The following is a 25,138-nucleotide window of genomic DNA, read 5'->3' on the forward strand; positions in this document are numbered from 1 at the left end:
CATTAAGCAGAGAGAAAACTCTGATGTGCACGGTCCTGATGTCAGAACATACAGATCAGTGTAACAGAGAGAGGGACAAAACACGTATTTCAGTGAACACATTTTTTTTTCATAGACTCTCAAGCAATTCAAGATAGTGGGAAAATAAACTATTCAACAAACGGTTTTAGGACAACTGGCTAAACATGTGAGCTGATGATAATGACAATAATGATGATGATGATGATGATGATAACAGCTAACGTGTATTGACTAATTGCTATGTGCCAGGCACCATAATAAATGCTTTCTATGAATCATCTTACTAAATCATCATATTAATCCCCTTATTTTATCTGCTTCACATACGAGGAAGCTGTGGTCATGCAGGTTAAATAATTTTCCTGCAATAACACAGCCAGATGGTGTGGTGTCTGGCGCTTGAACTCAGCCCACTCTCTTAACTGATGATTTCTACTACTTCTCCTGGATTCCTACTTTACTTATTTTTCAAAAATCAAGTCCAAATTTAATACAACTGAGGATATAAACAATAGGATTTAAGGTTTAAAAATGGCAGCAAAAAAACCAGCATTTCTTCTCTGCTTGGAAACCATACAAAAACAAATGGGAGAAAGAGGAATAGAAAATACAAGCTCTATTTTGCATAAAATTAGGAAATAGATAAAATCTCAACCACAAAATAGTTAAATGGGCCACCAACCAGGTACATTGAGCAGAGGTACACGGAGAAAGACAAAGAGAGATGGACCATGCCTATCGAATCTGAGCAAGCCTCAGCAAAGCATGCATTGTGAAAGTGGGAGGCATATCCCAGGGGCAAAACCAACATTGGTGACCACAGTGTGTGCAGGCTGGGTGGGCAGGAGCTCCCGTGGTCCTGGTGTCTTGGAGAAGTAGGGTTGGGGGAAGAACCAGATATTCGCACAAAGCAATCTCTCTCTGGGGATATAAGGTTTCTGCAAATGTGAGTTCTCAGAAGGAAGCCAGGATCTAGCAAAGATACTATAAGAAAAACAGAAGAACGAAATAGAGAACGAAATCTCACCAGAAAAATGTTGCCATGATTTAGATGAAAGCTGTGAATAAAATGCCACTTGTCTATGAAGCAAGAGCTTAAGAAAGTGAAATGTGAGCTGGCAGATCTGGAGAAAGAAAGGGGAAAAGTAAAATTATCAAAATAAAGGCGATATTGGAGAGAGCATAGAGGAGCACAGACTTTGCTGGGGAACAAGACATAGAGAATAGACAGGAAAAAATATCAAATAAATAAAATGGAAGTAAATGAGCTAAAAAATCAGAGAGAAAATGACACCTACAGAAGACAGGTGAAGGGAATCCTAGGGTGCCCTAACTGGAGACACTGAAGAAGAAACTGAAAAGCATGGAAGAGAACAAATATTTACAGATAAAATTCAAGAAAAATTTTCTTAAATAAAAGATACTTTCAATCTACATATTAAGTAGGCACACCACATCTGTGGGAAAATTGACCCCAAATGAATAACATCAAGGCATAGGCTATACATTTACTGGACTTCAAAGTCAGCTCTTTGGTGCATGTAGCAAAAGGATTAGGTCCCCTCCAAGGGGAAGTCAGGCAGCCTGTTCCTTCCCAGAAAATCATGTGAATCCCCAGTCTCCCACCAGCTAAACTGACTTCATGTGTAAAGAAGTGACAAAAAAGACATTGTGAATGAATAAAAAACATTGGGATATTCCCCATGGGAAAAACTAAGACTACAGGACTAGTGGTGAGCAAAGGATTAATCTAACAGAGAGCAGAGGCGAAGCTAAAGTGGGGATATGGTGGCAGTGCAGAACGTTGATGGTATAAGCCCTGACAATGGAGAAATTTTTTATCAAAAAAAAGAAAATCAGGTATTTAGAAAGTTTATCATCACTAACACTGGGACTTGATGGTCATGCCCACAGAGGGAGAGGCCCAGACTCCTGATATGATCCCAGCCCGATTTGTTCTCCTGGAGTTGCTACATTTTGATAAGTGGCCCCTCCACTCTTCTCAAAGACCTGGGCACCATCTTTGACTCCTCCTTTTCTTCATACCCACATCTAGTCCATCAGCCAAACAGATTCAGAACCCAACCACTTGTCCCTCCTCCACTGCTGTCGCCCTGCTCCAAGCCACGTCACAGCACAGGCCTTCTAACAGGTCTCCAGCTGCAATGCTTGCCCTCCACACACTCTCCTTTCAACAGCAGGGCCACTGGGATCCTTTTCAAATACCAGGCAGATCACACTATTGCTCTGAGATGACTCCAGTAGCTCCTAAGTTCTGGTTTCAGCAAGGCAGCGGAAGAAAAGAGAGAGATCATTGTCACTACTCTGATCCCCATCCCCCTTTGGCAAAACTACATCCTTACAATGATTGCTCAGGAATCTGACCTCCTGGGACCTCTAGGATCTGCTTTCACTCACTCTGCCCCAGCTTCTGTGTCCTTCTTGGTGTTTCTGTAACATTTGAGGCATAAACCTGCTTCCTCCCCTGGCTTTGGCACTACTTGGGCCCTTGACCTTCAGTGCTTTCCCTGTAGATGTGCACACAGCTCATCTCCCATCTCTTTTAAGTCTTTGCTCAAACATTACCTTCTCCTAGGGCCTTTCCTGACAACTCTGTTTTAAATGCAAACTACTCTCCATTCCTTTCCCACCCACCACACCCAGGCATGCTCTGACTCTTGTCCTTGGACATTCCCATGACCAAAGCTTCTCTGGAGGTCAGAAGTGGCCCTGTCTATAGGCAGGCAGAGAGCTAAGGATGCCCAGGCAGGCCCTGGGCTGGTGCACTGGCTATCTCTTATGTTAGTAGCCTCTCTTTGGCCCTCAGCAGCTAACAAGGGGATGGCCCTGGTCCCTAGGACAGCGATTAACACCCATTCTCTTCACTATAAATGACAAACATCTGCTTAGCTGTGAATTTCTGGGAGCACAGGTGAGGCCCATTATGGCATTAAGCCCTGATTTTTTTTTAATCTCTTTTAGACAAGAAGCTTCATTTGTTCATGTAAAAGAAAAAATTCAGGAGACAGAATGGAATGCCTTAGACTTCCTTTACCCAGACCCAAGGTCAAAAATGTAATAACATTATTTTTCAGCAAAGATTGTTTCATTTCTGCAATAGCTGCTCTTAAACCACTGCGATTTACTCTGGAATTCTGCAGTTCCAGGATTAAATGTTTGCATCTCTCAGAGAAACAACCCGAGTCTGTTTTGTCTGAATCCTTTTTATCACATAAAAGGGAGCTTATGCTCTTCGTGAATATTTGGTTACTGGGAACATGTTCCATAAGCAATAATAAGTTTTCCTGAAGAAAAATCTTCATTACTTGCATAATTAAAATAATAATATACAATTTCCCACTACTATTGGAAAATACTAAAAAACAAGCATAACACCTGGTATTATTTTGGTTGTAAGAAACAGGCACTACTGTAGACAGCAGGGGGGCAAGGAAATGAATAAAAATCTGGCAAGTGGCCAATGCATATTGAAAGCTCTAGAAATTGCTTACTCTTTGAGCCATCAGTTCTACTTGTAGAAATTTATCCCCAGGGAAAAAATGGACACATGTACAAAGATCAATGAGATAGAAGTTATTGTGACATTTTTATAACAGTGAAAAACTGGAAAAAACACACAATATCCAACAAGAGAGTTGGACACACTTAGTTGCCAAGTGTCCATCCTCCCCTCTTAGTGAAATAGCACAAGTTGTATTCATGTTGGCCGTGTGCTTAGCTACAACACAGCTTGCAGACTCCCTATGTCCAGGGGTGACCTGGCCAGTGAGCCAGAGAGATGTTAGCAGAATTGACTCATGACGCATTCTGGAGAGGTCCTTAGAGGTAGCTAACTCACGTTGGAAAGGCAGCACTTTGCTTTTCCTCTTCTGCAGAAATGTGGACGTGACCACTGGAGCTCAGAGGCCATTTTTTGATGGTGGGACATGCTTGCTAAGAGTGGCAGTGGCAGAACAGAAAGATATAAGCAGTTTGAGTCCTTAATGACATAGGGGAGAAAACAAACTGGTCCTGAACTATCTATGTCCACACTCCTCTTATGAGAAAGAGTGAACCTTTGTGGCGTGGAGTCACTGAACTCAATCTTAACAAAGGAAAGAGACAGTTAGATGTCCTTATTGACGTATTAATATAAACTCTACACAGACATTTAAAAGTCATATTGAACACTCATATTTGTTGACACGGAAAGACACTCATATCATACTGTTAACTGAGTAAAGAAGATTATAAATCAGGAAGAACCACATGATCAAAATTTTTTTTAAACCACAAACTTACATGTTTATCTATAGATATACATATTTTTTTCCTGAGGACAGGTTTTAAAGGCTAGAAAAAAACATTTACAGTAGTTACCTTCAGTTATCTTTTAGTGATGTTAATTGGGAGAAATTTAGCTTTTTAAAAGTTTGCTGCAGTTTCTGATATTTTCTTTGATGACTTTATATTGCATATTAAATTTAAAGATAAAAAGGCTGTAACTGAATTTGCACATCAGAGATGGGAAGAAATAAAATGTTTGTAACATCTGTGACAGACAAAAGGTTATTTAATCTATGAAAAACACTTACAAATAAATAAGACATAGAGATAAGCGTACAAGAAACAAGAATAAGAAATTCCCCAAAGGGGAAACAGAAATAGTCAATAAACATAAGATAAAACATTTTTAACGTCATAGTAATCTAAATATGCAAACGAAAGCAGGAAGTCATTGCACCCGTCACATTGTAAATATTAAGAAAAAAAAGATCCTATAAGGTTGGTGAGGATGCAGGACACACACAGCCTCATACTGCTGGTTGGTATGTGAATTGCCCTAATATTTTCCAACAGGCCCTGGGCCAGTACAGACCCAGAGCCTTAAATGTGGTCCTGGTATTTCACTTCTAGTAATTTGCCTCAAGAAACAATCTCATACATGCACACTGAATTAACATACAAAGATACTCATTGCTGCAGTGTCTATAGTAGAGAGGAACTGGACACAACCTAAACAAGAGACAGAAAACATCCACACAATGGCAAGTATTAGAAATAATTTTGAAGAAGATAAGTGTCACAGAAAATGTTCATAATACCATATATGCACACCTATATAAACGAAATTAAATGTATGCTGTTTGTTTCCATATAATGTAACATGGGGCTTCAGGTATAATCTAAAATAAAAAATCACATTGGTAGTTACTCTGAATAACAGGCTTTTATTTTTGAATAAAGCACTTTTCACATGGACAATGTATATGATGTACAACAAAGGAGTGGCCTCAGGGACTTTTTTAAAAAAATTTAATCGATTCTCTCCCCAAACAAACAGTGTCTAGCACTCTCTTTCTTCCCTCTTCTTCTTCAAAGGAAATACACCAGAAAGGATTGTGGCAAGCATGCTATTTGTTTTCCTTCAATTGTTGTTACTTTCATAATAAGGAAACGCAACATACCACATTTGTTAGGTCTTAGATTGCAAGAAAAAAAATGATTTGTTTATTTATTTGTTTATTTATCCCACCAGTATTAACTGTTTAATAAATAAATTACCGAGTCAAGATGCATGAATGAGAAAAGAAAGAGAATTTCCAATACTTTCATAAGCACAGTTAAAGAATCTTTCCCAGAAAGATGATAAAATGAATGTAATTTATTTTTACAGTGTCTAGAATAGTTCACCCATTGATTTCCAGTTTACACACTTCTAATGTATTGTTTAAGGTGTTACCTTAAAACTGAGAAATGCTGCTTTGCCTTTGAAGAAAAAACATGATTAGGATTGAAACTTTGAATGTTTTTTAAAAAGAACCTATGAAGGAGATGATAGGTAATTTTTATATCTAAGGTATCCAGGTTAAAAAAAAATCAATAATTTCATCTTTGACCTTCAAAAACCACTTAATCTCATATGTCTGAATATTAAGTAAATAATTTTCCAACAAGGAGTAATTCTGACAATTTATACTTGTATCTCTACGCGTATGGGTTTGCAGTGGTCTTCAAGGAGATCCTGGTTATCTAACATAGGGTAGGCAAGGCGGAACTCTCCTAGGTGCTGAAATACCTTACAGGAATAACCTGCCTCCCCTCTATGGTCTTTCCAAGGACAAGTTATGCAAAAACACTCTCATGGTCTGAATAAAAACACATAGGTGGCCTAGTAGGGGTATATGTGAGAGAAGGACTGACTTGGTAGATATGGGGACATATCTAGTTGCAAGAAACATCTCTAGAAGAAATGCTCATCTAATCCTTTAGAATATAATGTACTTCTGGGAGATAACAAACAAATCAAGTAACTTCATACCTTTAGAGAACTTCCACACGATGGTGGGCACAGGATAACCTTCAGCTGAGCAATTGAGGATGACAGCCTTGCCATAAATCCCATCCTGATCCCGTGGTTGAACCACAAACTTGGGAGGAACTGAAAAAAGAGAAACGTCATCAGTAATTCAGACAAGACCACAACTAAGTAAAGGTGTGATTTTAAGAAATCCAAGAATTTTAATGGACATTAAAATACAAAGAATGTTTTACGTCTATGAAAAAATAAAATACATTGTTTGTGATTAGGGAGGCATTCTTAGGGTAGGCAATTTTTCTTATTTGTATCAATAAGCATATGCAGATGGAAGTTACTTTGCACTGGGGAACACTGGACTCTCAAGTGTGGGAGTCTGACGAAACCAAGGGAATGTGACATTCTGTTTTTGATTTGTGTTATGGAAGATCTCCAGGAATCCATCGGGTGTGAACCATTTAAAGCATCTGATATCTATTCTTCCTCTGCGAGGAGATAAAGGGAGAATTAACAGGCACTCCCTAAAAGCAATCAAGAATACAACATGGTATTGAACTTTTCTCAAAACTTTGAGGAAGACACATAGACCATTATTCCTGATGTCAGTACATTTCTGGGCCAAAAGGGGACTATAGAGGCCAATTCAAATGAGATACCATGATGGATTTAAAGCATATGTATAAAATGTTACATTTTAAGCAGATTAAGTAACTGCTTATTAGTGAGTTTTTGTGAGGTGCTGAAAAAAATCCCTTCCTATCTGAAACAGATGCATGCGCTCTGCTTAAAACATACCTGCCAAGGGAGAGCAAATGCTTTGAGTTAAGTCACTGAGATTTTGAATGTATTCAAGTCCTCTCTCAGATAGGAGAAGATACAGATTCCCCTAGGAAAGGTACCATCTGAAGATGTTAGAATCCTGGAATCTTTTCCAGCGGATCAGTGATTAATTATAGGATGGATTTTCAATGAGGAAGTCATAGGATTATGTGAGAGGAGATGGATTATGTCCACCATATCTTAGATGCTTAGCGAATGTAGGTGTTCTTTTACTTCTCTCCACAGTTTCTGGCAAGACTATCTTGTATGCTTAGCAATTTCCAGAATTCTTCATTTTGAGCAGAAATGTGGACCTATGTGCCACAGATAGACAGGGATTCCAGCCACCACATGAAATGGACTGGGGAGAAGGTTAGAGTCTGGATTATCTAGGAGCTTAGAAGCACGTTGAAACGATATGAGTCACAGTGAACATCACTTTGCCTGTAAAACAGCCTAGGAGGAGGGAACGATGTCAAGACACAGGAATCAGTTAAAGATAGAACTCACTGCTGTGTTTCTGGAAGAGACAACAGAGAATCATGGCTAGGAGTAGAGAGCCAAGGGCTAAACACTCGGCCTTGATCTCACACTCTGCTACTCCCAGTTAGATGATCTTTTGCAAGTAATCAAATATCTCTTGGTTTTGGTTTCCTTATCTGTAAATTGGAGATAATTACAGTACTCACTTTATAGGACTGGTATGGGGATAAAATGAATGAAGATTATGAACGTTATCTGAACAGTGCCTGGAAGATATTAAGTGCTATAGGAGCGTTCGTTAATTTAGTAAATGCGTGTATGTCCAGCTTTAACATACGGTTAACACACACAGTTCCCAACTTGCAAATTAATAATTTATACAGCTAATGGATATCTTCAATATTGCTTAACTAGTAAACAATTTTACTTCATTTAGATGGTATACTGAGACAAATGTATTCAATATAATGTAAATATATTTAAAATAAGGTGATAAGGGATGTCTGTCTCATGGCGAGAAAACTACTTCTAGGAAAAATGCTAGAGGGTTTATAGAGCAAGTTTTTTAGTAAAAATAATCAATCAACCTCAAGGGTAGATTATAAAGTTTAAGACATCATGTCAGAATTATTCTGCCCAGGGTGGAAGGTAAATATGCAATCATCTACATTATATGTCTATTTGGCTCAAATTTTGCTAAGAGCAGGGAATACTTGTCTAGTGGGCAGGGTAACTCATTTCCTCTGGAAGAATGTCTAATTATAACTCATCCATGACCCTTCCCCTCAATTTGGTTCTAATCCAAAGGGATGTTATTAAAAACTGATCATAGAGGTTTACATGGGAAACAACCATTGACATATTTTAGGTATAAGGTAATTACAAATTGAAATGGCCCATAAAGTCTAGAATTATCTTTCATATGCCCCTCTTTCATCTCCTTATATCAAGTATTGATGATTCTTCCTTGGAAACGTATCACATATCCTCAAATTCTCTTCATTTTCACTGCCATGCCCTACTCATGATGGGTAGACAGTGTGTGGTGAAGTGTCACACGTTCTCCATTTATCTGGTTTCAGCACACCTAGTTTGGATGGCTCCACGCACCTTGCCAGGATACCACAGCAAGAGCATGAGTGTCTCTTTGCTGTCTCAGGGCCTCCTCTGAAGTCACAAACGCTTATTCACCTTCATGGGTGCAACCCAGAAATGTGGGAGACAGTCTTCCACCAATGAGGGACCAGAGTTGGGATAAATGCCCTGCCTCTCCAGCTTCCCATCCCATGGGTCAATTCTGAGGCATGTTCAATGCCTGTGCTTCTCAAACATTAGAGACTATCAGAATCACCTGAAGAACTGACTAAAATACAAATTACTGAATCCATCCCCAGAAATTCTGACTCAGTAGGTCTGAGGTGGGATCCAAGATTCTGCCTTTCTAATAAGCTCTCAGGTGATGTTGAGGCTGCTGGTCCAGAGACCATGCTGTGAGAACCACTATTCTACGTGATTCCTCAGAGAGTTCCCAGAAACAATGAGCCCCAGTTGCCCACAGCAGCAACTAGCTCATTAAATGAACTTTTATTGATTTTTCCCTCTTTTTCTGATCTCATTTTCCCCCACTCTTTCACTCTGGGATCCAGGAATTCCATCTCAAACAAGTGATCTGCAGCCAATTCTATACCTCACCCTCTGCTTCAGAAGGACTTAACCTGAGACAAGGCCAAAATTGGCTCTTATCTGGATTTCTGAAATATATCCCTAACTAGTATACCTGCCACCTACTGTCCCACTTGAATCCATTCTCCACACAGTGGCCTGAAGAATCCTTCTAAGACATAAATTCTATGATGTGAATTCTCTGATTAAAATCATCAGTGCTTTCCCATTGTCCCTTGATACAGTGCAGACTCTCACAAGAGTTTGAAGGCTCTTTATGATTGGGTCCTAGGTTGATTGATATGGGTCCTAAGTCTCCAGCTTTACCTCTTGAGATTCCCCTCTTGCAGTCTTTGCTCCAGCCATTCTAAAATCCTATCTATTCTCCACTCCCCACAATCACTCTTGGTACTCAATCTTCACACATGCTTATGCATTTCTTTCTTTAATGAATTATAAATTATTATTATTTACATCTCAGCTCAAATCCCACTTAGTCTGGGACAGCTTTTCTGATGCTGCGGATGAGATTACGTGCCTCCACAGAACCCAGTGTTACCCTGTCATAGCCTTTACCACACTTGTTTGGTATCACTGGTTTAACTGCCCGTCTTCCACATCTGGCTGTACATCCTGTGAGAACAAGAACCATTCTTCCCTTGCAGATCATTGTACCCCAAGCAATCACAGTACTGTCACACAGTACTGTAACACAGAAAGCACTCTGAAAATATATGTTGAATGGACAAATGAATAAATGGATATTATTATCCCAGTTTTAAAGAATCGGGAAATAGACTTTGTCCAAAGTAGCATGGCCAAGTTAACAACTCAGATCAGAGTGATGCCAATGTCCAAGGTCTTTGAGTAGGATAAACCAAGAAGCAGCATCTGAGGGAAGAAATCAGAGGACACTATAGGAGGATTCTGGCCACGGAGATACAGAACTGGAGGTAGAAGGATGCAGAGCCATTGGGATTACTGCAATTTGGGCCAAAACTCATGATAGGACCTAAAGACTGAATACTCTATATTGTCTGGGTTGTAATTCTCCAAAATTGCTGGTTTGTTTTTTCTAAATTATATTTTGGTTTCCTTTTTATTTGCATAACACTTTATTTGGTATGTTTTAGTGAGCATATTTGCCAATCTAGTTGGCTTTCCAATAGAGATACTTTTCCAGTGGGCAGGAGGGTGATTAAAGAGATGGAAGGAATATGTCCAACCAAATAATGATGTCACGTCCCCAAAAGGCAATGTAGACCATTACTGCCATACATTTGTCTGAATCATAATTACATGCACATTATCCCTTGACCTCTCCCCTGCCAAAGTATAATTTGAGATATATATGTTCTAAAATACCCCAATCCTATCATGGAACCTATGTAGTGTGACAGCATCTGAAGACTCAAAGAAATCTCTTTGAGAGAGTTTCCTGTTAATGATGCCTAAAATGAGGGTTGTTTAACATACAGTGATCTTTGGCTCAGTCTATTTATTAAAGGGAAGAATTATTTTTGCTGTTTTTAAGGGAGGAATGGTATGTTTATAACAGGTCAGGTATTTTTCAATCTTAGATGGAGTCCAGTGTTTTTTATTTGGAATTCATGGCCTCTGTGTAGCTATATATTTCCAAAGAATGGATGTAGGTTTCCCTAGCTGTCAACAGGGACAGGAATTCAGTTTTATTGAAGGTAAAACTGGGGGCTATCTGGTGGTGCTGGGAGGGGGACAGCTGTGTAGATAAATATTGCCATTCTCTACTGGATGGCATTTAGTTAAGACAGTAATCAATCAAAGTCTAGCTAAGATTTAATTTATGACACTGGAAACTAAAATCCAATGGCTTCCCTCACACTCAGAATAGATGACCTGGCCCCTGCCTTCAAACCTTTCGCTTGTCCCTTAGTGAACAGTGAGCCCATTGTTCTCTTGCTGTCCTTCAAACATGCAAAACTCACTTCTGACTCAAGGTCTTTGTACCTGTTGGTCTCTCTGCTTGGAACTCACTCCTGTGAGTTACCCCCTCACTTTCGTCAAGTCTCTGCTCAAAAAACTCCTCAGAGAAGCTTACCATGTCCGTCCTACCTAAAATATCATTCCCATCCCTATCACTCTCAATCCTCTTACTAAGCCTTATTTTTCATACCGCATATAGATATGTGACATTATGTGTCTGTTTGTTCATTGTCTCTCTCCTCCACTGGAATCTAAGTTTTATGGAGCATGGACTTGGTATCTCTGTATTGACCACCACTGTACCCCAAGCACTCAGAACATATTATAAAATAGGTGCTTAATAAATATTTGTTGGAAGAATGAATGGATGAATGTAGTAAAGTAGTAACATGAATATGGCATCAAAAATTGGATCAGTAAACATGGCAACAAGATAGTGGCCTTGTATAATTTTTGTTTTTCCTGCCAAATAGAGGTCAGCTAGAGACCTTTTAAATAGTGTGTTTATTTTGCTATATGGCAGCTCATCATTAAAAGCCGGAAACAACAGATCCATCATAAGGTATAAACAAGTGTGAGAAAATTGACCTCCTTTGAAATCACAGATAGGAAATCATTGTGTTGGCAGCTTTCCCCTCAGTGGCACAGAGCCAATAATAGGAACCAAATGGCAGGTATGTTTTGTCATTAAGTCCAGTACTTTCCCTCCAAGTGGCTTCATTAATGCCAAGGTCACGCAATTGAGCATGACGTTAGGGCGATCATTGGTCCACTGCCAGTGTAAGCCATGGGTCACATACTCTAACCCACATTATCTTGTCCTTGCCTATGTCTCCAGCCACTGACCTGCTTGTGAGACACAGTTCCTTCCTCAGCATTATATCATCTAACTGGTGATTTAATGTTAATTTCACAGAAGCTCATTGAACATATTTGAAGAACCACCACATGGAGCCATTAATCAGATTGCGATCAACTACATCATCCCAAATGGCTAGGCTCGATCTCAGTTCATCTGACCTTTGGCTTGGTCAGAAAAGTCCAGTTGCCTTTCCTGAAAAGGCAAGTGATACACAGAATGCTTGTGTACATTTTTATCTAGCATTTCTGTTCTCCGACCTGGATCCTTCAGAGCGGATTGCATAGGGGACAGGCTGATGCCCTGCTTTGCCCTTCACCAACGATAGTCAGAGCCAATTCCTCTTATAAGAAAATGTGTGGGAAACACATACTAGGTTGGCTCTCATTTTGATTTATCTTCAAAAAATGAGAAAAAATTCATATATCCCAATGCTGATACTCAGAGCACAAAGCAGAAAGAAAAATATCATTTGTATCTCTAGTTTGTATCTAACCGAAGATATATTTTCTTACTTGTTCTCTCAGGGAAAATCTACTTCACAAATATAAAGTATTGAATTCTAAGTATGCTTCACTTTTTTTGTTGTTGCAAATAGATAGAAAGTGCATTACTTTTCAGTCAGAAACGAAGGAGAGGTGTCATGAGGACAAGATGTAAGGACTAAAGAAGGACATGGGATTCTATTGCTTAAGAAAGAGTTTGCTCTGGGGCTGGCCCAGTGGCATAGTGGTTAAATTCACATGCTCCACTTGGGCGGCCCTGGGTTTGGGGGTTCGGATCCCTGGTGTAGACCTGCACACTGCTCATCAGGCCATGCTGTGGTGGCGTCCCACATACAAAATAAAGGAAGATTAGCATAGATGTTAACTCAGGGACAATCTTCCTCAAGCAAAAACAGAAAGATTGGCAATGGATGTTAGCTCAGGGCCAGTCTTCTTCATCAAAAAAAAAAGTCTACTCAGATCTGTTGACTATCCTGAAGATAATGGAAATCTTCACCTCCCAATGATTACACTGAGAACCCAATGTTGGGGAATTTTAAACTGCAAATAATCAACATTAATATAAATCTTTAATTTCACACTGCCACTTTTGCAATGTGGGTGAATATCGTAATGCAGATTAACTCATATAGCTCTTGGGGAATCATAAAAGCACAGAAGATCTACGCTCAGCAGACTTTCGAGAACACTAGCTGCTCTTTTTGCAGATGAGGAGTATGATCCTCAATGGGAATTTGGTGACTTGAATAGAGATTTGAAACAAGACCGATGCTTACATTTTAGGAGTACTGAGACTCTTGCCAATGTTTTCTACAAGTTAAACGACCCTATTTAAAACTTTTTTCATTAACATTACCAAGGTTTGCTTAATTTAATAAATGCTGCAACAACTTCTCCAAATGATGAGAGATTTAATGCTAAACAGAAGAGAGGAACAAAGAAAACCACATTTCTAAAACTAAAGCAAAAAATACAAAAAGCTATTTTTCACTCTTTAGAAGAACTGTGACATACGGCTTTGACAAATATTACCTTTTAAAACCATCAACCTAAATGCTAATACTATAAAAAGTGCTATATAAAATAGATACAATACAGCAAGAGCAAATGGACTTTGGTCCTCAAAAAATCATTGGGTTAATGCAGGAAAGCCCTATATCACGTATTAAGTCCTATGGCTCTCACCTCCTCATTCACACATTTCTTCACTGCTGATTTTTTGAAACTTCAAATTTTAGGTAAATAAAACCTTGGCTTGCAGTTTAGGGAAGTTCATAGTTGGTTTCTAGAGTTGTGTTTTTTTTAACGGAATAACAGTGAATTCCATGAACTCTAGCTATTTTCATAATATTTCAAGCCAACGCCATCTGTGAGTGCTGTTGAATTTGATTGCTCAATGTCACGCATCCCATGTCTCTCTCCCTACCTCTCACAATTAGCTGGCTTTGGTGCTCCACAGCCGCTGCCTCATTCCGGGCTATGCAGGTGTAATTCCCATTGTGCATCAGGGATAGATTAGAAATCCTCAAGGAGCTTGTGAAGTCAATGTTGTCAATGGTCACCCCGAGGCTCGCTGGGATTGGCCGGCCATCCTTCTGCCAGGTGATGGTGATGGGTAAGTCCCCTGAGACCACAACACATGGGATGAAGACCCGCTGTCCAATGGAGAATCTTGGAAACTCAAAAGGTTGGATAAAAGGTGGAACTGCAAGAAAAGAAAAGAAAAGTAACAGAGAAAAGATGATAAGGAACTGCGTCAATATACTACATTGTCTTTTCCTTTAACCCATTTGCATGACATTGAAGGAGTCATGCAATCATCGCTGTAGCATATCAGTATATGAGCCAGTAGAAGATTTGAAACTGTGCTCCTGTTATTTGAATTTTCTCATCATTCTAAATGAAAAGCATGGCTTGATGTACTTTAGCATATATGCTTAACCTATTTCGATAAACATTTAAAAAATTCAATAACTATTTTTGAAATAAAATATTTCAGACTCTATGCTCTTCAGTGTAAATACTGTGAAAGAGGGTTTGGGTTTGGTTTTCCCTTAGAAGCTTTTAACCATGATGTGTACAAGAGGACATTTCTTTCCTGCGTCACTAATTTTAGCACTACAATTTCTGTTCTCCCTTCAATCTGTTTCATCCTTTATTAATAGACACACTTTAAGCCTGTTGAAGAAGCAGAGACTACATTTTTATTATGTTAAACGTTTTTTTTACATCCAACTAATAGCAAATGTTAATTAAAAAGATTTATTTTATGTTAAGATAATCACATCTTTACTCGATACCCCTCAATTTTACACATTCTGCATACATAACCTTAAATTATGAACTGGTCCATGGCCAGTTTTCTGAGTGCTGAGATGTGTTGCTAATGAGGACAAGGTTATAACCTTCAGCTTGGCCAGCTGCCGAAAGGGCCAAGCTCAGTCTGAAAAGCTCTTTCCAGATTTAATTTCCATGATAAACTCTTATTTATCTTTCTTGCCCCAAGACCACTCTTTCTCAGCTACTTCCTAGATGGCCTCACAGGGTAACAGCATCATAAGATGCTTAAAATGGGGCCAGAGAGCCAAGTTTGAAATCTACCTGTTACTTATTAATTATAGAGTCATAGGCAAGTTATCAACATGCTCTTCCTATCAGCCTATGGGGTGGTTATTCTTAGCCTCACCTTGTAGATGGGGAAACTGAGACTCAAAGATGTTACTTTGCCCTTGGTCATAAAACTAGTTCATTGTAGAGTGAGGGCTCAGACCTTGTTTATTTTATTGCGGGGGCTTGGAAATAAGCAAGATTGCAAACTAAGATTATTAAGCACTCAATGACCTAATATAAACCAGACATTATACTAGGAAATTTTACAGAATGAAGTTAGAAAATAGCAGAATGTCTACTCACTTTGTTCATTAAATCAACTATAGGTTCATTTCAATTATCAGCTCGGGAGAGATATAAGAGATCCAGCTGAGAAAAGTCTGAATGGAAACCACTCATTCATTGATTCACTCAAGAAGTGTGTATTGAGCACCTGTGTTTGACAACACTGTGTGTTGGGCATACCACAGTGACCATAATACACCAGTCTCTGCCCAGTGGAGCTTTCAGGCATAGTCATATGCAGTGGATATCAAGAGAGCCGTAGCCATGGCTATTCCGTTATTTAATATTACTATTATTACTACTATAAGCTTCCCAGAGTGGTTGGGAGTTAGAACTGCAAATACAGCTGGAGTTAGAAGAACGAGTAAGCAGATGGCTCAAGTTAGGTCTTAACCAGAGAAACAAACAAACAAACAAAGAAAAATAGCTGAAGGTACCAAGTGCATTCAATGTCAAATCTGCTGTGGCTTCTCAGTGTAAAGTTGGAGCTTTGGGTCTGCACTGAGTTGACCTGACGCTAAGAAAAGAAGATCTCAGGGTGAAGTTCTACCTGGTGCTGGTAGAAAGAAAAGCTGGATTAATTTGCTTTAAAAATTGGATTCAACTGTGATTATTTATAGTTGACACTGGGGGGGAGAGTGCCAACTTTTAGCCGAGTTGCTTGCATTTCTCTAAATGTTACCCCAAATGACATAAGTGTTTATTATATATGCAAATATTACTAACACTTAATAATACGACTTTTTAAAAATAAAAATACACACATTTCCTCTTCGTTAGCTTCTTACACACAGAAACTTGGTTGTCAGTCTACTCAGACAATTCTAGGCACCCACTTGGCTTGGTGCTCGTTATATATATTGCGCATGGTTTTTCTAAGATAAGAACTTTGGAGCCAGGCTGTGTGGGTTTAAGTTCAGCTGTGCTACTAACTAACATTATTAACCCTGCTCTGTGCTTCAGTTTCCCTATTGGTAGGACCAAGAGTGCAGCTGCAAGGAGCGAGTGTGTCAGCACAGGGCTCACAAACGTTCGCAGGCAACTGAATCAGTTTCTTAGCATTGGTTCTATTTCATAAGCCTTTACAATGAGGAAAAATCAAAACAGTTAAATTGCAAGATTATTGGTTAAGGGAAAGGACTCAATTTCTCTTATCAGTTATAATAGGAAGAAGAAATATGTAAGGACTTACTTTCCATTCCCCAGATCAAGAAAGAAAGGTAAGACATAGCACATTTTTGACCAATCAATTTAACAAGAAAACAACATAAGGTGTAGGCTGTCACTAATTATTCAAAGTAAGAATGTCTTCTTACAGCAGCAGAAAGTTGTAGGCTAGAGAAAGGAGGTGTGCGTACTGTTTTTCAAGAACAGAGGAAAGAAGTAACTACAGAGAAATCAGAGTTAGAAAAGAAAATGGAAGCAAAACCTGTACTTTCTATAACTCCAAAATATCTATAATTCATTTGTTTGTTGAATTCTAAGGAATATAAGTATAGTTACAGAAGTAAATTTCAGAAAGTTTAGCGTACGTCAACACTGCTGAAAGTGAAGACTGTTGCGTCTAATGCAGGGGAAACAAACGTCAGAAAACTGATGCACTCATGCTCACACAAGTCACTCAAAGGAAAATCCCTTGCTTGGAATGTCATCTTTTCAGTGTCACAGCACTCTTAGCTATCTCATTTTTTAGGCTAAACCAGATGCTGAGAATTCAGGTACACTGATGAGGGCTCAGTAAGAAGCCACAGTTGGCAAGCCAAGAGGGCAAGATACTGATAGCAAACTGTAAAGAATAGACAGAAGGCAACGCTCACAGCAGGTGGGGCACCTTCTGTGCTGGGGCACGCTGTCCTTAATAGCCAGCTTTTTTGTAATTAATAAAAAATCATAGTCCATAAATAAGACTGAATCATGAGTTATAGTTTATATACTAAATGTAAAAAAATATATCTCTAAAATATTTTAAAACATATTTACAAAGTAAAAACTATCCAAAATAGTTAAAATAAAAATTTTCATGATAAGAGGAAGGATTTAATTAGAGGGAAAAGTCATTTTCCCAGAATAGTATCAAAAATCAGGTTTGTTATTTGTTGTTTTGCTTGCACATTACATCAGAATGCATTTTTTTTAATGCAAACTTAATCATCAGATCTATTTGCCAAGCATATTACTTCTCACCACATATGCTGCCTCCCTGGCTTCAGTCACGAAGCCTAAGTCTGCTGTATAAAATGCTTAGAAATTTTCTAAAAGGTGCAAAATCTTATATTTTATATTCATAAGGTATAAATTGGAGGCAAAAAGTAAACCAAGTGATTCAAAAACTCTTGTAATGGTTTTTGGTAAAACCAAATCACCTGTTTAAGACAGACCACTTATTTCATGTGGCTCATTATATCACATTTTAGGGTAAATTCTCTGAATCTTGTTGACAGTGACAGCTTGTAATATTACAGGAGCAGAAGTTCTGAATGTGACCTGCAATAGGTTTTGATATAACCTTTCTATGCAAAGTATGTAAATATCTGCTAAATGTCACTTATTACCAGGTTTGTTTATTTCATTCTCCACAAGGGTGGGAGTTCCTTTCTCTGAGTCAGTTCAGAGCCATTGAATGCTGCCAAACGTTAATTTAGACTCTTATTCTTTCTAAATCCTTAACAAGAATGTTGTCAGGCTAATATAGCTCTGTGTCTTCTCCCTCAAAAATTAATTGTATATTCTTCTTCATAGGGGAAAAAAGATTTTTTATTTTCTCCCCCAAGAGGAGTACGGCATGTTGAAAGAAACATGAGTGAGGTGTCAGTCAATCTTGGGTGACTAGCTGGTGTCTTCTGGATTCCAGGTTCTTTAATTCTGATTCTATTTCTCCATGAGCAAAATGGTGACAATGAAACACAAATCGTGAGAGGGTTGAGGAAGGGCTTAGGCATAGAGCCCAGGTGCCACATTGAGGCTGCTCAATTAGCTCTGTCTTCCCTCTTCCTAACTTTTTATTTGTCCCAAATTTCATAATTCGCTGGTAAAAATCAAATACAGTACATGAACGTTGAGACATACTGAGGTTTGTTTGCATTGCCGTATACAATTTCATCAGTTCCACAATTTGTCATCTCTTTTCTAGTGGTCATTTAACCCCGTGAGCCTCCATATGATTCTCAGGTCGTCAGCTCTTGGTCTCAGACTCCTCAAAGACCCTTCCTCAAGCCAAAGTCATATGAGTTACAGCAATGGATATTTTCATCTTTTCAGCTCCTTGTCGCCATTCTGTCTAACAAGCTCTTTCTTCTCACCCTTTAGGAAAGTTTTCTTGTTTGTAACATCTTACCTGCTTCAAAGTCTCCAAAAATTGCATCTGCTAATCCTGCTCGTTACAGAAATGCAATCCTACGGCCCATCTCTGAGAGCTCAGTCCCAGTTACCTACCCATCTCAGGCACTCACATGCACGCTGGACATGCCCGGGACCTGCCCAGGCTAATAGCTCTGTGCTGTCCACGGAGACACAAGCTGTGGCTCTAAAGCCATGAGGCTGGTGAGCATGTGCAACTTGTGAGTCAAGTACATCACTCAATGGTCTCTCCACCCATAAGACTGGTTATTTGTCCAATTCTGCTACGTTGCAACATGCTTTAGATACCAAAATTGTAGATTACTGACCCTGTGTGATATAGGTCTGCACTCTGAGCACACAGCACTATTAAATTATTCCACCCTCTCAAGATTCTATAATGGAATGTATCACAGTATGACTCACATTTGTATTGTCATCTATATTCATATCTATTTCCATAAGTAGAGTGACCCAGGAGGCAGGAGATGTAAGGAGTTTTTATTTTTTATTTCCCACAACGAGTGGAATAAACAGTGCCTCGTGCATCTTAATTGCATATTAGTTTTTGAAAATACCTTTTAAAGGTGATGAACATGTGTTTACACTCTGATCATTAGACAATCCTGAAGCTATGAGTAGAAAGGGCGTTACATCCAGTACATAATAATGATGAAATGATAGGGGCAAAGACGAGGCTCCATTTCATAGCCCAATGAGGGTAGGGGCCCACGAATTGGACTAGTGGTTCCATGGAGCCATCTCTCCCCCTACTGGTGGGGCAAGTTGGGGAGCTAAAGTCAAGACTTTGCTTTTTCAGATATAACCATCTGTGCTAACTGAGCTGCTGTGTGAGCTTGTTCTCTTGAGCCGGGCAACTTTCAGGCCAGCAGCAGCCAGAGCTGCTCCTGGCTCACCATGAATTAGCTGCTGGGGCCTGTGCCTGCTGGAAGAGGAAGAGCATGAGGCTGAGACTCAGCAGGGCATGAGGCAGGGGATAAGAAGGGCATCCTTGAAGCCCACAAGTGCTAAAGAAACCAGAGGCTTAAGCATGCCCGCGTAAACGGGGGCTCCTCTGGAAGCCATTCTCGGTCTCTCACTGTAAGCTCCCCGCGGGCTTCAATATGATCTCATATTAACTGACAGCCAAACATCAATCTAGGAATAAAAGGCAAGAGTGAGCCATCTGGGTGGACCCTGGCCTGCCGCTGGGTGGGAAGGACAGGGAAGGAGTAAGTCATTGCCCCTGTGGTGTGGTGGGGACAACTTTTGGGTCCATCTCTAAGATTTCCTTGGGGAGTTATATCTTGGGCATATTTGCAACAGCCCAAACCATGCAAAACATAAAAAATTAAACATGTTAAAAGTATTTATTTTTCTTTAGCTATAGATTGAAAATGCCACATTTAAATTTCTGTGGCTGAGGTAAGTGGGAGGTTTGGGTGCATTTAGCTGTGAATTTAAGGCTTGCTCAAGCAAGAAGAATCCATTTGGCTTAGCATTCTTTTAAGACAGGTGTTATAAGCAAAGACAGTAAACCAGAGGTTCGGAGGCTACTCAGCTCTGGCCACGTTCTAAATTATAAAGAAAGATTTTTCTTCATGGCAGAAAAAAACAGTGGGACCAAATCACCCATATTAACCCTAGTTTCAGAAAGTCCCAGGTTCAAGGAAATCTGTCATGACTTGAAGGACTGTCTACAATTAAAAACAAACAAAAAAGCAAAATCAAGTAGATTTCACAAATTTCACAGTTCTCACTCAAGGTGAGCATCAACACCTGCAGACCCTGCGTGCTTGACCTACTACCGTTAGAATATCATCTGCTGTAGATACTGCTGTGATACAAGACATCTTTTCTCAGATCGCACTGTAATTCTTACAATGGTTTGGAACTATTTCCTTTTCTGGTGTTGTATCTCAATGCATGCTATGTTTTCTATGTAGAATTATCACCCTTATTTTAGTCAGTAAAGAGTCCAATATAGCCAATTGGAGGTGTTAGGTTTATTTCAATTATTAGAATTGAATTACACAATATTTATGTGGTAGATATGATTTGAAATTATGTCTAAGTTAATTAAGTGGATCAGCAGGAATTATTATTATTCTCAGGAATAATAAATGTTGTCACCATCTCTGCTTTCTTATGGGTATTTATAAAACACAGACAAGTGTTTTAAAAGAGTTTGTAAGAATTCATAGATCCATGGAGAAGGGATAATGAGCATGGGTGCCTCCCTCATTTGAAAAATTCATACCAAGTAAGATTGAGATTAAAAACCTTAAATAAGTAGTTCAGCAACTCAAGTGGAGACTGTGCGCTCCTTACTAATCACATACTAATGGAAACATTATTAATACCTCGATGCCCTGGCCTGGCCTTGCTTCCTTCCTCTATTTCCCTGATGATCTCATCTACCCATTCTGTTACAGTTGTCAGTTCAACGCCCTTGATTCCCTAATCCACATTTTCAACCAAAAACTCCTTCCCAAGCTTCGTGCCTGCTTGTTCAGCTGTCTGCTAATATCTTCATCTCCAGGTCCCAGAAGTACCTCGCATCTCAAACCAAGTGTCTCACGTTTCCCTTAATCTAACCTTCATCTTCAATTCTCTCTTCCTACTAGTGCTGGCAAAATCTCCCAGCAGCCAGAAGCCTAGCATAATAAAAGTGTTCCTAGGGGAACATCCCTCTTTATCTTCAACCACTTTCCGGGGGCTGCTGTGTCTCATCTACTCCACTTTTCAATATCTCTTGCATCTGGCTCCTTTTTTTCCCCAAACACATTACCATCAACTTTTACTAAAACTTCTTCAGTTGTGTTTGAACCGATCTTCCTAGTTTCTTTTTACTCTTTCTGCAATACAATCCATCTTACACACCTCCACCAGATTAATTTTCTTGAAACACCAGTGTGAGTATGTCTCTTTGCTTCAATCCCTTCCCTGCCTTTAGGATCAAGCAGGAAGTACCAAAGGCTGCAAGATCTGACACCTATCTGTAAGCCGAGTCATACTATTTGCCTACAGTGAGGATTCTTTGTTTCAGCCATATTGACTCTGACTCTGAAGGACTGAACCTTGGCCCTGTTTCTGTCCCCATGCCTTACTCTGGCTCCATTCTCACCCCTACCATCTAACAGTGTGAAAACTCAACTCAGTTGTTACCTGTTTGGGAGAATTTTTCAGGTTCCAGATCCCTTTGAGACTCAACTTAGTTTCTCTTGGAAACCATTTTTTTTGACTCCAGACTTTCTATTCTACCTCACCCCCAGAATTGGCCAGCTGCCCACCTTCTCTCTTTCTAAAACATCTCATGCATATTTCTTTGACGGTGTTGTTGTAAAACCAGTGTTTTTGTTATTTGTCTACCCACAGCCTATTGAGATATTTTCTGTTTCTCATCCTGCTGCTTTTTTCTCAAGACATTTGCTGCCTCCTGCTGTGTGCTATCATTATTTGTCCACAGGGCCTCTTACAGACCCCAATCTCTTGGCAGTGACCTATTATTACTCGATCTCACTAATGGTAGCTGCAGATATTACCTGAATAAATTAAAAAAATCACAGGAATCAAAGAACTAAAAGGATTCTTTGAGTTAAAAATTGTTTTGATGACAAAAGTCTAGTCCAATTATGCGACTTGTCATACACTGTGATCATTTTCATTTCTTATTTGAAATGTTGGGCTAATGTCATTATATAAAATGAGGGCAATTTAAGGAAAAAATTTTTAGGCAAAAGTGTTTAAGATGCACATCTATAGCTGTTTGACATCTATGTAAGTGGCAGGAGTCGTTGACGTACCTGGAGACATGTGGCCCAGATTCCTTTTCAAGAAAGGACACGTGCCCCAGATTCTGGGGGTGATGTCAAGTGGCGCCTTTCATTATCAACCTGCATTATGGCTCACCTTCTCCCTGTGCCCAATCCTTCTCCCGCTCCCTCCTTCCACAGATGTTGATGGTTAAAGCACTCCCTGATAAACACCTTGCACACTAAACGCCCTCTCCGAGACTGCTTCCTGGAGAAACAACCACAAGTTTGCTTTGCGTAGAGTGAAAAATTGATCTACTATTAATAAGGAAAGCAAGTCTGTTTGTAACATTGCCTCTGCATACTCCATCCCTCCATCCATGTTGCTTCTATTCATTTTGGGTTGTGACCTGAAGACAATTAATATGTGTGCTGGGTTCTCTTTTAACAAGACCTCTCTGTACATGATTAACAGTTTCTTCCTATTCTGGAGAATGGAAAGGGATGCTAGAGGCAGGGAAAAAATAGTTTGAAAGTTTAATTGTAAGATTGCTGCTCATTCCCTAAAAATATATCTGTCTATTTGTTTGTTTGTTTGTTTTTACCCCTTTAGCTGTCCTAATTTCAGGCAGTGTCCAGAACTGAAATTTTGCCTTTAATATTTTAATTTATTCTAAATAAATGGGATTATGCCTATTCACAAGCTCAAATATATGTGAAATAGAACTAAAATGAGGAAGAATTCAGTGCTAATACCAGAATTAGAACTCAAGGAACCCCGAAGACTCAACTCAGAAAAACATGAAAGCATGGCAAATATAAACAAACGCACACACATGGATAAATGCCCAAGCGCGTATGCACACTACACACTCTGGCCAAAGAGTTCCCAGTAGGTGAGGCCTAAAGCACAGGGCTCATAAGCTGACTACCAGCCAACAGAGTAGCACGGTTGACATAAAAATAGCGTAACTCTGGAATAAATCAGGAGTAAGAGTAGCTAACTCTTCTACAGTGGTGGTTAAACAAGATATTTGGATGACCAGATTGTGAGGACTGTAGAGCCATAAATATGACAACATAAATAGAAAGTAAAGACAAATAATTTTTTTTTTTTCAAAAATTGCTTAAAATTAAGTCCATGGGAGAAAACGCAATTAAAACATTCGAGGAAGAAAAAAATCCTTAAGGGCATAATGTAGAATTACAGTGAAAAGAAACAGAAACTGTTGTTTTCATGAGCTAGAAAGACACAGGTTAGACATAAGGAAGGAAAAAGACGAACCGCCTGGAATTTGGGGATAAAAACACTAGAACTAACACTCAGCATCTCCTTCTAAGGGGCTTTCAAGAAAAGTGACTCACCTATCTTATCGTCAACCAGACGCCTGCAGTGGGATATGGTGGAAGGAAGGGGGTGGATTCTAGTCCTTAGTCCTAGTGACGAGGATTTTTAGCCTTCTTAATTTAAAACTACAGATGAGAAGCAGGCTCCGAGGAGTGGAATTTGCTTGCCCCTTTGTTGGGAAACATTTACATTTCTAAGGGAAACCTCTATCTGTAAAGATGCCTCCCTGTCTGTCCCAGGAAGAAGGGGGATGGCCTTATCTCTAGAAACTCTTAATGCCAGAGGCAAGAACTTAAGTTGGTTACTTTCTGGCAACCTCATGTAACTGACCCCACCCCTCCCCACACTCCCACCCCGCTCCGCCAAATCCTCCTTTGTCTTTAGCTGAGGATAAAATTCAAGTGGTGACTTCTGCCATTTACTCAATCCGGTTTGATTCTTATCTAAAATTTGTGGGACCACCCAATGGCCGGACCCTACGGGCACTGACACCATTTTAACTTTTTTACATATTCTTTGTCTTGTAAAGAGATAACTCACATACCTATGACTTAAATTTAGCCTTACTCTCCACCCAACTTTGCAGCAGAAGCGGCAGCAGCAACATGCTGGCAGCAGCTCTGCCTGCCCATAGGTCCTGTCCCCATGCCAGTGGTGGCAGCAGCAGCTCCCCATGCCCCAGCAACTCTGACTGCCCATGGGTCGTGTCCCCATGCAGGCAGCAGAAGCTCTGACTGCCCATGGGTCCTGTCCCCATGCAGGCAGCAGAAGCTCTGACTGCCCATGGGTCCTGTCCCCATGCTATTCTATACTATTCTCTAAATAAAAGAGCACTACTGCCAGATCTTAAGAGTCTAAGAAATCTTTCTTTCAACTCCTCGGCTCACGGACCCTGCATCATTTTGAGATGTTTCTTCAAGGCTTCTGATAGAAGATGTTTTATAACCACAACCATTATGTTGAAATAGAATTTCTTTAACATTTAAAAATGATGAACAACTTTAGAATTTATGAGAATTTCTGTACTTAATTAGAGTTACCTTGGACTGAGGAGAATGGCAGGTTGCTTTTCTCCTGGTTGAGGGCAAGAACATGTTTACACAGAAGACCTGGTTTAAAAAAACTGGGTATTTTTCTGATGAACCCAAACTAATCTGCATCTCTAATATTTAA

General features: G+C 39.5%; 1 protein-coding gene across 7 annotated transcripts in view; it reads right to left on the reverse strand.

The window, feature by feature from the left end:
* DSCAM (DS cell adhesion molecule) overlaps positions 1–25,138 on the reverse strand; it is a 690,516-nt gene that overhangs the window by 227,763 nt on the left and 437,615 nt on the right. For all 7 annotated transcript variants that reach the window (XR_011433076.1, XR_011433077.1, XM_023630201.2 and 4 more), the window contains 2 exons: positions 14,058–14,336; positions 6,344–6,463 (listed from right to left, as the gene is read on the reverse strand). Coding sequence is in view for 5 of the 7 variants with exons in the window: in XM_023630201.2 (XP_023485969.2) it covers positions 6,344–6,463; positions 14,058–14,336 (399 nt within the window). In the remaining 2 variants the exon portion in view is untranslated. The remainder of the gene's footprint in view (positions 1–6,343; positions 6,464–14,057; positions 14,337–25,138) is intronic.

Source organism: Equus caballus, chromosome 26 (genome assembly GCF_041296265.1).
Source record: "Equus caballus isolate H_3958 breed thoroughbred chromosome 26, TB-T2T, whole genome shotgun sequence".
Classification (NCBI taxonomy): domain Eukaryota; kingdom Metazoa; phylum Chordata; class Mammalia; order Perissodactyla; family Equidae; genus Equus; species Equus caballus.